At 32.3% G+C, this 12,232-nt stretch overlaps 1 protein-coding gene and 2 pseudogenes across 1 annotated transcript; all 3 read right to left on the bottom strand.

Annotated features, from left to right (window-relative positions):
- Positions 1-286: 286 nt before the first annotated feature.
- LOC100809232 (1-aminocyclopropane-1-carboxylate oxidase homolog) lies at positions 287-3,024 on the bottom strand (annotated as a pseudogene).
- Positions 2,552-7,210, bottom strand: LOC100810657 (1-aminocyclopropane-1-carboxylate oxidase homolog 1-like; annotated as a pseudogene).
- A 455-nt stretch (positions 7,211-7,665) lies between these two features.
- On the bottom strand, positions 7,666-9,977 carry LOC100808508 (nitrile-specifier protein 5). The gene is made up of 2 exons (XM_003531458.4): positions 9,588-9,977; positions 7,666-8,939 (listed from the first exon to the last, which is right to left on the bottom strand). Exons 1-2 carry the CDS (start codon positions 9,615-9,617, stop codon positions 7,983-7,985), a joined length of 987 nt encoding a protein of 328 aa, XP_003531506.1. The 5' UTR covers positions 9,618-9,977; the 3' UTR covers positions 7,666-7,982.
- Between the last annotated feature and the right edge of the window lie 2,255 nt (positions 9,978-12,232).

A 12,232-nucleotide genomic window follows, 5' to 3' on the forward strand; every position in this document is an offset into this window, starting at 1 on the left:
TTTCTTTAAGGTTAAAGCGATCAAGGCCAAGAGCCTCTGACAGTAACTCGAACAAAGCATAAGCAAGAGCCATTATTTTCTTTGTATTCATTCACAATATCTCTGAAAGTGTGTCAACTCATCAAGAACAAAGAAGTATCAGACTAGAGGGACTTAATTATCTGCAAGATAACTCAGCTAAAATTGGAAATAAAGGCATTACATCTAAAAGACTTAAATCTAATATGTTAGTTTCATCATAAAACCCATTGGCTTACAATTGAGGTAAGAATACAAGGAGATGAACTAGAAACTAGATTTTATCTTAAAACCGATTAACATTAATTAAAGTTGCATATCAGGAGATGAGCTAGAAACTCTAGTTGAGATAGATAATGTAGGACTTTTCAACATAATGAAAATTTTCAGTAGTAAAAGATTAGGGAGAAAAATAGTAAAAAATTTACTATGTTCCCTTAACAAAAATTGCAATGTAATGATATCATGACACCACCAATTAGATACTGTCCCAAGAAATTAGTCATCCATCCTTATTAAGTCCTAGGGTGTGCAAAGTACTAATAATGTTAAAAGTAGCTAGTAATATTATTATTAGCACAAACCTACAAACAGCATGAAATTCTTCAGTTTTTGGTGGATGAGGTGCCAAGGAAAATGCAAGTGTATCCCTCCAATCAGCAGAAGGGTCTTCATAAAGAGTATAATTGAAAAGATAAGCAACTTTTCTGCTTAAATCGCGAGTATAGTACACTTTCCTCACTGCAGCATCTTGTTGGTGAAACCTGCAAGTTCCTCTGATCATCTCATCCAAAACATGAGTTGGAATTCCATGGTTTATAAGATGAAAGAAGCCCCACTTCTCACATGCATATCTAACTTTTCCTTCAACGTCATCTTTCAAAATAGGATCATCATGGATGCCTGTGAGTCTATTATGGGGATGCTGATCTTTGAATTTGATGCACTGGTTAAGCCATCATTGAGATTAGACTGTTCACAATGGAACATAAGTGGAACTTTTGTTACACCATTTTCTACCAGTCCTTGGACACCAGCATTTGAATCATCAAGTGCCATGAGTTCACTTTTCCTGTCATAACTTGAAACTATTCCTGCCTCCAACTTATCTGTATTTGTGGCTGCCATATTTTGAGGCTTTTTATGCATCAAATCATAGTAATGGAAGTACGTATGAAGTGTTCAAAACATAACACAAGGATTGAAGAGTATATGGAACAGAGAATGAAGAATGCTTTCAGTGGAGTTTTCCTAGAAAGTGAATAGATTGGAGACATCCTTGTTTGTTTCTCAGGATGCCCTGCATATAATTATAGGGAAACTAAATTATTGAAACAACTACTATTCAATAAAGCGACTTGATAAGGATCATTTTTGTTTATATTTAGTTGAAGCATATCTCACTTTATCCTTAAAGAAAAACTATAGAGAATGTTTGGAATCAAATATCATAAGAATTGATTTGATTTTGAGATTGAGTTATTGTTAAGTGGAATTAATTTGATTTAATTTTAACTATTAAAATTGATATTTACACCCTCTTTAGTTAAGTCATTTAATATGGTTGTAAGGGGGATAAAGCAAATTAAAAATACAAAATAAATTTAATTAATTTTTAGGGTGTTTCGAACATATAATTGTTCTGGTCTGTGGCAAACAAAGTTTGAATGTATGCACCATAGAAAAAGGAAGAAGAAAAAAGAAGCTCGAAACGCATTTATCAATCTTCAGTGCTCTTACAGGTAAGGTGGCAATTGGGGAGGTATCTTATCTTCAGTTGTACTTGTTATCCCTTTTTTTTGGTGTCAAACATGGGGTTAACCACCCCAACTAGAGAGCTTTATTAAGAGGCACGAGGAAAACAAATACCAGCAACATCAGCCATGACAAAGCTGTGCACAAAGTTAGGTAACCAATAAAAATTTTACCCAACCCATCTATAGTAAAATTAGGACCAACCTAACAAAAGTGAAGTCTAAAGTAAAAATTGAGAAAAAAAAAATTATTTTAAAAAATGAAGTGATATGCAAGACCTTTTAGTTAACATGTGATATTTTTTACTTTAAAAAACTAATAATAAATGTTGATAGGTTTAAACTTAAGCTTTAGATATTTTATCCTTGGGTGGAACATGAGTAAAACCAAACTTGGCCAGCCAGTTGGTTTGCTTCACGATAAATATGACACCAATTGAAACATGCAACTCTAAGGGTGAAGTCCTGAATCATATTCATAGCCACAAGCGGGTATGAAATATTAGAATTAGGACATCCCTGCTTGATTATGTTAATGGCAGTTGTTGAATCAGATTCAATGCACAAATCTTTAAAACCCGGCCTGGAACATGCAATTTGAATACCAATCAAAATTGCCCATAGCTCAGCCTGAGTTATAGTGCAAGCTCCCAGATTATAGGAAAAGGAAAAAAACACACCGTGGGCAACCATCATCATCTGTTAAGTCCCACTTGTTATCCCTTTATATGATGTTGTTTGACCAGGATTTTATTTAAATTTTGCAGGACAGAGGGATGTCAAAAATCAAAGTGTTGCATTAAAATAAACAAAGCAAAACAAAGAAAAAAAAATTGTTAAGAAAAATATTATCTTGATGTACTAGTATAGTATAAAATCTTCTAATTAATTTAATCTTCAAGACTATTTAAGTACATGGCATAAAGCTTCTCTCAAGTTTTATATTGATATTCGAGAACCCAAGGTGCATAATTATTTTTCTCTAGTCTAAACGGATACATTTTTCAATGAAAGCATACAATAGTTTTCAGTTCTTGAAGCCACATAGCCATGTACCAAATTTTAGCAAAATGAGATAAACAACAACTCATTCTGAAAACATCAAGTGTTGCATGCAATTTATCAGAATCACAACCTGAACAATGACAATGAGGAAGCTCCAATGCTCTTTGTGTATTGATGTGCCAAGTAGTCTTTTAAAGAAGCTTTTCTGTACACTGGTGGATTGTGTTCAGATAACAGCTCCTTGATTGGACCAAAGACTTTTGAGAGACTCTCTGGTAACTGATCACCAATTCTAAAAAAGGATGCAATTGATGTTCTTGGCCCCAGATGGTTTGCTAAAACTCTGTGTTCAACACTGATGAATTTGTCATTAGTCACTAGCTGCACACAAAAAAAAACACCATGAAACTGAAATCACAATTCAATTCTTATTTGATATGTGTAATACTTGTTATATTTTTAGACATTCTCTAAAAAGTAGGGAAACCATAAGTAGGAATCAATCCAGTGGGGACTCATTAGACCTCTTATCAGATAATGAAGAGGTATACAGCAGAACAATTTTTGCTGGAATAGTGTGAGAGGAATGGCAAATCAAGTTTTAAAACCAATAATCTTCTGGCTCTATAATGACCTTTCTGGCTTCTGCACCCATATTCTGTTTTAAATTACAAGCTGTTAGAATAGCTTTAGATTATCTTAAAAACATATTTTGAATCAATAGTCATCTAATTGAAATACAGCAAATTTATGAATTTTCTAATTTGTTCTCACCAAAAAAGTTACTAGTATTATATTAGTGAGCTTGTATATCAACACCTGTCATTATATTAATATAAACAGAACTGATATGTAAGTATTTTGCATTAAATAAATATACATCATATCAATATAATAAAGTATCACTTCAACTCTATCTTATGGATTTATCATTTCAAACTAACACACACAAATTCTTTTTGCTCAATAAGCATTTACAGTGTTGAATGAAATGCTGCACTGTATGCATAGCTAAAGAAAAGTATTTAAAGTGTTGAATGAAAATGCTTATTCATGCATGATCCATCCCACCTGCAGAAGATCCCCAATGTTCATATCAAGAGCTCCATGTACTGCAGGAACATCAATCCATTGATTTTCATGAAGAACTTGAAGGCCACCAATTTGGTCTTGCAAAAGTATTGTCATGAAGTTACCCTCTGTGTGCCTGCTAGTGCCCATAGTTAATTCGGGCTCAGGGCATCCAGGTTAATAGTGACACAGATGAAGAAGCCCTTTTCACAACCCATTTCTTTACGGTAAAAACGATTAAGGCCAAGAGCTTTAGGTACTAACTCAAATGATAATGGTTAAATATGAGTTATTTTGATAATAAAAATATATTGAAAATATCTTTAAAAATATTTATTTAACATTTATCTTTGACTTAAAGATTAAGTTGCAAATATGAAAATGAGATATTAAAAGAGAAAAAGATCGAGAAAATATCCAAAATATCAAGAAGTCTAAGAACTATGATTAAAAGCAAAATAAATCTAAAAAAAATATCAAGAAAGAAGATGTCTATCATCAGGCCCAAGTCCACTACAATAACCATAAAAAAGGAGTCAAACCAAGCAAGAACAACACTACATAACCCCCTCTCCTAGGGGTTTCATTTACTCTCTTTCATGGTTTATCTTTATATATTCTGGCAAGAGTTAGATGCTCGGGGGAGAATAACTTCTAATAGAACAAAAAGAAACGATTTCATAATATAAGACTAGAATGATAATTTTATATGTTCATGCATTCTTGCAAAAAAATTTAAAAGATAGATAAATAAAGTAGACTTGTTATCCTGATGTGGGTAGAATAGAATTATCTAAATTGATAAAGAAAAATCATAAACTCATACATACTATACAAACAAGGTAGGTCAGCTCCCAACCTTATCAAATTCTGATTTTATTTTATTTTTATCTTTTATTTTTCTTATCTTTTCTTATCTTTATCTCAATCTTTTATTTTTTTTATCTTTACTTATCTTTATCTTAATCTTTTATTTTTTATCTTTACTTATCTTTATCTTAATCTTTTATTTTTCTTATCTTTTACTTTTATTTTCTTTATTTTCTATCTTTATCATCTTTTAATTTAAATTTTTTATTTTATCTTTTAAATTTTCATCTTATCTCCTATATTTTCTTATATTTATTTTAAATTATTTATCTATTGCTTTTTAAATTGGATTTAGATTAATCTAAATACAAACAAAGTTCTTATAAATTCGACACTCGAACTTCCGAATACACTTTACTGTGACAAATTTATTACACTTGCCAAGGAGTTAACATCAAATAAAGTAGAAACAAGCTATGAAGCATCGACACCGACACGGACACCGGACACGACACGGATATGGACACGTGGACACCTATAATGTCCAAAATATAGAACGTAATACGAGTGTCGTGTCGGTGTCGAACACTGACACGGACGCGTGTCGGATACCAGACACGACAAAGGACTGGAGTGTTCGTGCTTCATAGGAAGCAAGTGGCATTACTTTTGCTGAGTACTCAGGCACAATATCTCTGCACTATGTTATTAAATTCATTAAAGATAGATAAGTCCGAGTTTAAAGGATCAGGTTGAGCACTTATTAAATATGTAAGCAAAGTTCCTATAGGCATGACCAGTCAAAAACTCAGAATGTATGAAAATAATAATAAAAAGAATGTGTTGAAGGTTATTTTTATATTTTCTATAAAGCTTTTGATTTGTTGTGCCTATAGATAGATACCTTGCTCGTGCAAGAATTGCTCAAGTCAACAATTGTGAACAGAACTAAAATATGCAAATAAGGACTTTTACATCAGAAGATTAGGTTCTGTTTGGATAAACAAGCACTTAAAAGGAAAAGAAAATAAGAAGTTAAAATGAATTGCGTGAGCTAAAATCAACTTATGCATTTAAATTTTGATAGAAATTTTCTCATCTAATTTCTCTAAAATTTGAAGTATATAAGTTGATTTTAGCTCATACGAGAAGTTCTTAATTTCATTTTCCTATAAGTGTTTACAAGAGAATTTATGCAAAGAGGACCAAAATCTAACCAAGAATTTCTGCAACAAATGAGAAAACAGCAAGACACTTACCAAGGCAATTAATGACAGAAGGATGCAAACTAGTGATAGATTATTTATTATGTTCCCATCACCAAATTAAAATTGTTATGTAGATATCATCACCAATAAGAGATATCCTAAGAGATTAGTCATTCATCCCCATAAACTAAGTTCAATTCACAACATGTCTAAGGCCAATGCCAAAAGGAAAAAACTTAGATACATTACGAGTTACTTACTGTTAGCACTGTTCTTCAATCCGATTTGGAGTTTCACCTCAGGAATGCGTAATGTCATTTAATAGATATTCCTTTGTTTCGCATATTATTGAAGTGAAACTTTAAATTTGATTGGAGAACAACACCAACCAACAGTACCTAAGATATTGTATCCAAGTTTTGTCCATTTTAAAAATAGTATAATCAAATAATCACAAACCTACAAACTGCAGGCAACTCTTCAACTTAGGGTGGATTAGGCGCCCAAAAAAATGCAAGTGTATCCCTCCAATCAGTAGATGGATCTTGATAGAGACTAAAATTGGAAAGATAAATAACCTTCCTGCTCATATCACGGGTATAGTACTCTTTCCTCACCTTGGCATCTTGTTCATGAAACCTTCGAGTTCCTTTGATCATCTCATCCAAAATATGAGTTGGAATTCCATGATTTGTAACCTGAAAAAATCCCCACTTCTCACATGCATGTCTAAGTTTCCCCAAAACACCATCTCTCAAAATAGGGTCATCATGGATGCCTGTGGGTCAATGGAAGGGATACTAAACTTTGAATTTGATTCTGTGGTTAAGCCATCACTGAGATTAGAGTGTTCACAATAGAACAGAAGTGGAACCTTTGTCACACCATTTTCCACGAGTCCTTGGACACCAACCTTTGAATCATCAAATGCCTTGATTTCACTTTTCCTGTCATAACTAGAGACTAACTCATCTGTGCTTGTGGCCACCATGTTTTGAGGCTATTAATAATGCATCAAAATCTTAATGAAAGCAACTATAAAGGGTTCAAAGGGATTAATGAAGAGGAGACGAAGAAATGAAGAAGTTGAATTCAATTTTCCATTCAAGGTGAATAAACTAGAGACATCATTATTATTGAAGCAACTTCGATTCAATAAGGCAACTTGATAAGCTTCTTTATGTGTACTTGGTAAAAGCATTTTACCTTTGTTTGAATAGTATAAATGAAAATGATTTGATTTCATGTACAAATGAAAATTAAATTTTATAAAAAATACAACTTGATTTTAAAAATCCATTATGGGGGAACGTAGCCAAAAGATGACTGACAATACAAAATTTGAGGTGAAGGAGAGCCATTTGGTATTATTAGTGGTCCTTTCTATTAAAGTGTCAATCTTTTATATTTGTTGTGTACGGGTAAAAATCCACCCATAGTTTAGGCATATTTAATAAGTGGAATTGATTTTATTTTAATTTTAGTTTTAATTGTAGAGTGAACTTTAAATTTAAGACCTGTGTGGCATGTGGTAGTAGGTATTAGATATAAGTCTAAATAAACCTAGACAAGTGGACACATGGAAAGTGACAAAATGCATTCTTTTATAATGATCATTTTGTTTAATTAGTGCATATCAATCTCTATTACATTAAATATAAGGTGGGGAGAGATCTAAGATGTTCCTCAATTATTTTCCTTTTATGTAATGTTGTTTGTCCATGATTTATAAAAAGATTTATAGGACTAATACTTGCTAGCAATTAAAACTTCACATAGCTGAGCCACGAAATCATCTATTTGAGAATTGATCACACACTTAATAATTTATTCCAGTACAAAAGCACAAGTACATTCACAAGCTACATACAATAAGTATAAAAGATTCCCTAATTCCCATGCCATTGTCCTCTCACAGGGTGATAAATATATTTTTAATTCATCATATCATCTAATTGAGAATTAAGCACACACTTCCTAATTTGTTTCACTACGCAAGAACATTCACAAGCTACTAAATTGACCATCAACGATTCATAAGTTCTCATGTCATTGTCCACTCATTGACATCATAAACACATTTAGAATCCATCATAGATTATGCGACCATATCATACTATTTCACCAACCCTTGAGAAAGAGCAAGGAAGAAGATGTCATCAAGCCTATCATTACTAGGAGAGTTGCCACCATACACCAACAACCCCTCGTGGCCGCCCCGCCAAGCTCTGGCAAAAGCACACCACCCTCGGGGCCCAGGATGGCCACCGAAATCCACCTTATCCTCCAACCTCTTCCATGCTAGTGTCTCCATGTCCAATGCATAAACCTCACCAGAAAATTGACCAGCACCCATGTGACCTTGGTCGCTAGGATCAATTTCCCCACCATACACAATTATATGTTTCCCATCACTGAAACTGCAAAACACACTGCGGGCGGTGGGCTTTTGCCCACTAGTCTCAACTTGGGCCCAAGTTTTCTGGGCTGGATCAAAGCAATGCACATCATCCATCTCCATTCCAGCGAAGCCATACACAACCCATATTTTCCCTCGAGCCACAACCAAGCCCGGCCCACCTCTCCCCTTGCAATTCTCACCGGGAGAAGGAAACTCCACCCACTTGTTCTCAACAACATCAAAAGCCCACAAGTCATTAAGCCTCCCGTGGACCCCACAACCACCGAAAACATACACGTGTTGGTCATCTGCGGTCATGGAGTGGTAGCTCCGGTGAGGAGGCCCAATATCGCCACTTGAAATCAAGGCCCATTTGTTGGCCCTTGTGTCAAAAGAATAGAGCTCATTGAGCTCTTTGTGTTCACCATCTCTTCCACCAAAGACATATATGGTTTCTCCCACTACGGCCATTGTGACACCGACACGTGGCGGTGGGGCATCCCCTGATGCATCAGCCACGGACCAAGTCAAAGTCTCTAGGTCGAACACGTGAAGTTTGTTATCAACGGGGACACGTGGCACGAATTCGCCACCAAATGCATACACCTTCTGTGCTACTATGGCTATAGCATGTGAGCTTCTCGCTCCTTGCCCTTCTCCTCTTTGATCAAGCTGATACACAAGATATCAAAGGGAATTACATCTTAAAATTGGTTCATAAGAAGCTTGGTACAAATATTTTTTATTTCATTTTATTGGGGGATTTGGCACATTACTTGAACAAGAAATGAGTGGATGACAAAAACCAAGGAACAAAGAAAAAACAAATGAGTGAGACTTATTAGAGAGAATTTTAGTTGGAAAGCCCATGTGTGATTTAAGTGCTTTTCACTGAAAACTTGATTTTGACATCAAAACTTTGCTCTATTGTGAGCCTCAATGACCTTTCAACGGAGGAAAAAGCACAAAGGAGTCCTAAACCACCAATTTTTCATTTTCAACAACTTCTCCATCTCTTGAGAACAATTTCATCCGGAATTTTATGCACGATGGGTGGGTATTAAGAAAATCAATATTATCTAAATAACTTTAAACGCATGTGCTTTTGAGAAAAAATATTGCAATTGAAAACACCAAAGAAAAGAACAGTTGCAGGGGAAGAATAAAAAGGGTACAACAAATAGGGATTCTTCATATATGATTTCATATTAATTAACCAAAAATGACTTTGAGCAATAGAGTTAATAAAAGAGAAAAAGAAAGTGAGAATAATTCTACAAATCTTTAGAAACATAATAATAAAGATGATAACAAACTAACCTTGACCCAACTGCCATGAACCACGGCCATTGCTGGAATCCACCAATTACTCTTCAGTGGGAGGTTAGTCACTATATGTTTATAGAACGTGTTGGGTTATTGGCCTTATATATAGACGGAAATGGTCAGTACCTAATTAGTTTGTTGTTCTTTGCGCAGTAACATACTCTCTCATGAGAAAGAGGTAGTGACGAAGTAGAGAAAGAAAATATAATCATAAATTTTGAGGATGACGATTCTGTGTCATTTTTTGAGATTTTTTTGGTTATGCATAGTAATATAATTACTTCTTTTTTTCCTGTTCGTCGAGGAAAAAGGACAAAATATACAAAATGTTCATGAGTTGTAAAATGCACGGATGGCAGGGTGGTCCCTTTACCTCTTGGCTTGAAGACGGCAGTATCAATGAAAAGAGAAGTATATTTAAAGTAGGCTTAAATATTTTTTTTATTATTTTTGGAATACAGCTATATTTTGTTTCTAATTTTTTTTAAAAATGTTTGATTATTTTTTGTTTTTGAAATTTTATTTTATTTTGATCTTTGTTATTTTGTTTGAGTCTTTTTAATATATATTTTTTGTTTTAATCCCTATAATATTTTATTTTTTTTGAATTTTTTTTGAAAAATATATAAAAGAAAATAATCTACATATTACATGGACTAAAATATAAAAAAAAATAGATGTATTAAAGGACTAAAACAAAATAGCAAAGACCATCAAACCCTAAAAAATAAATTTTACAATGACCAAAAGTAAAAGAACAAAAAACCAAAAATAAAATACAACTATATTCCAAAAGTAAAAAACGTATTTAAGTCTTTAAATAATATTTCAAAATAATTTTTAATATATATAATTATAATTATATTTTTTTTTATATTATAAAAAGTATTTGATAGAAAAAAAAATTGTAAATCCTTCTATTAATAAAAAAAATATTAGCTAATCTTGGATCACCGTTCTATAATATTAACTCCATAGTCTCATCTAATTTATATACAACATTTAATTAAGTGTTATTAATTTTTTTCTTAAACTAAAAGACTATATGTGTCACATAAAGATTGGTTAGATTATGAAAAGAAGTGATCCAGTTAATCCTATTTTATTTTTACATGGTAACTATTAAGTGGGGTTTTTTTTTTATAAAAAAATATAAAAATGGACTCAAATCTCTCATATTTAAGATAACTTTTATAATGAAGATTAATCATTAATGAAACTAATAAATAGTTCACACCTATAACAAATAAAAAAGTGTAATCCAAAATAGATATATTTTTCTTTTCATATTTTCATGAATGTTTAACCTGGGGCCGGTACCAACTGGCTTGGTGTTTTAACATTTTCAAATGTGGTTGTTAGTTGTCATATTAAATTTTATCTTGTAACAAAAAGATTTTGATTCCCTTGAAGGCCAAGATCATGCCTTGATGATGTAATACCAAGTTGAATTAATGTCCCAATTGGCTCAAATATTAATTTAAATAAGTGCCATAAGCTCACAATCCACTAAATGTTTTTGTTCAGTCGTTTTTTTTTTTTTCAACCTGTGTTCGTTGATATTGATTAAGGTGATGGTTTTAATTTCTAGAAAAGAAAAACATTAAATTAATTCAATATTTTAATATAATAAATACTTTTAATATTTTCTACTTTTTTATATTTAAGATAAGCCCCGTTGAAGGTTATGTAAGGAACAGAAAGAGAGAGGATAAATTATAAAACTACGGCAAGTACTAATTAAGTATGTACGTACTAATTAAAGTTATAACTATTATAATACAAAATGGTAACATGACGAATATCATTCTTAGAGACTGATAGCTAATATTTATTTTATAAAACTAACTATTATATTATAATTATAATAAAAGAAAATTATTTTTATTCAAAAAATAAAAAAAAAAAATTCTTACATACCCTTGAGTATTTACACCTTAAAAGAGATAGAAAGATAAGATACATAAGTAATTGATTTGATTAATGATGTAACATGATAAGAAAAAAAGATGAAAAGAAATTAAAAATGTTGATGAGATGTTTGTAATTTATAAGATTTTAAATATCATCACCCATAATAAAAACTCAAACAGAAATTTAGATTTGAGTTTTGAATATCAAATATAAAGATCCGAAAATCAATCAATTATTTTTTTAGAATTTTCAAATATTTTTAAAAAAATACAAAGAACACAAAAGAAAGGGATTTAATTCGATTGGTTACTGCACTGGGTTAAACTTCATTCAATTTCACATCCTAAGATTGGATTAATTCATGAATGTAATATATTCTCCATTCAACAGATCAAGAGTGTCTGCTTGGATTGCGGGTTCGATGAATCCAACCTCCATTTCTTGAAGCATCATCTTCCTTACTTTTGTGGTAAAAGAATGTTGGATGATTTCGTGCCACCACATTTGAAATTAACACCAAAACAAACACACTACAAGTTTGTTTGTAATAGGCTCTCATCTTGCGCATTCTACATGCACGTAATATTCCCATCAATAAAGCAAGTTTGTTTGTCAACTGCTTCACTGCTACAATTTTCCTTGAGGGTCTCAACTTTCATTGCAATTAAGTGTTTTATATATCACTAACATGCATTTTCTTTCTCTCCATGTGCTTCTTTTAGTAT

The sequence above is a fragment of the Glycine max genome, chromosome 8, assembly GCF_000004515.6.
Source record: "Glycine max cultivar Williams 82 chromosome 8, Glycine_max_v4.0, whole genome shotgun sequence".
Taxonomy (NCBI): domain Eukaryota; kingdom Viridiplantae; phylum Streptophyta; class Magnoliopsida; order Fabales; family Fabaceae; genus Glycine; species Glycine max.